Source organism: Fukomys damarensis, unplaced genomic scaffold (genome assembly GCF_012274545.1).
Source record: "Fukomys damarensis isolate Sample0158 unplaced genomic scaffold, DMR_v1.0_HiC HiC_scaffold_18, whole genome shotgun sequence".
Classification (NCBI taxonomy): Eukaryota; Metazoa; Chordata; class Mammalia; order Rodentia; family Bathyergidae; genus Fukomys; species Fukomys damarensis.
In genome coordinates, this window is record NW_022900930.1 from 4,452,590 (window position 1) to 4,452,830 (window position 241).

General features: G+C 69.7%; 1 protein-coding gene across 1 annotated transcript in view; it reads right to left on the bottom strand.

Moving 5' to 3' along the window:
- Positions 1 to 241, bottom strand: part of Znf703 (zinc finger protein 703) — a gene marked incomplete at its 5' end in the record, with an annotated part of 3,052 nt that overhangs the window by 2,014 nt on the left and 797 nt on the right. The window contains one exon of the mRNA XM_010605124.2: positions 2 to 240. Within this exon, the coding sequence (XP_010603426.1) occupies positions 2 to 240 (239 nt within the window). The remainder of the gene's footprint in view (position 1; position 241) is intronic.

The following is a 241-nucleotide window of genomic DNA, read 5'->3' on the forward strand; positions in this document are numbered from 1 at the left end:
GCAGCTGGAGCCGCCCAGGTGCGAGGCGCCGTGATAACCTCCCAGGCAGTAGGGGTCGCGGCATAATCCCTGCAGGAAGGAGGGCGGGGAGGCCCCGGTGAGCGGGCTGGAGCTGGGGGGCTTTCCGGGGGGCAGACCCAGGCCCCCCGACAGCTGGCTTCCCACGAGGCCAGACTTGCTGGGATCCAGGCCAGGCACGAACTGAGACGGATAGCCTGCGTAAGCACCCACGATGGAGCCG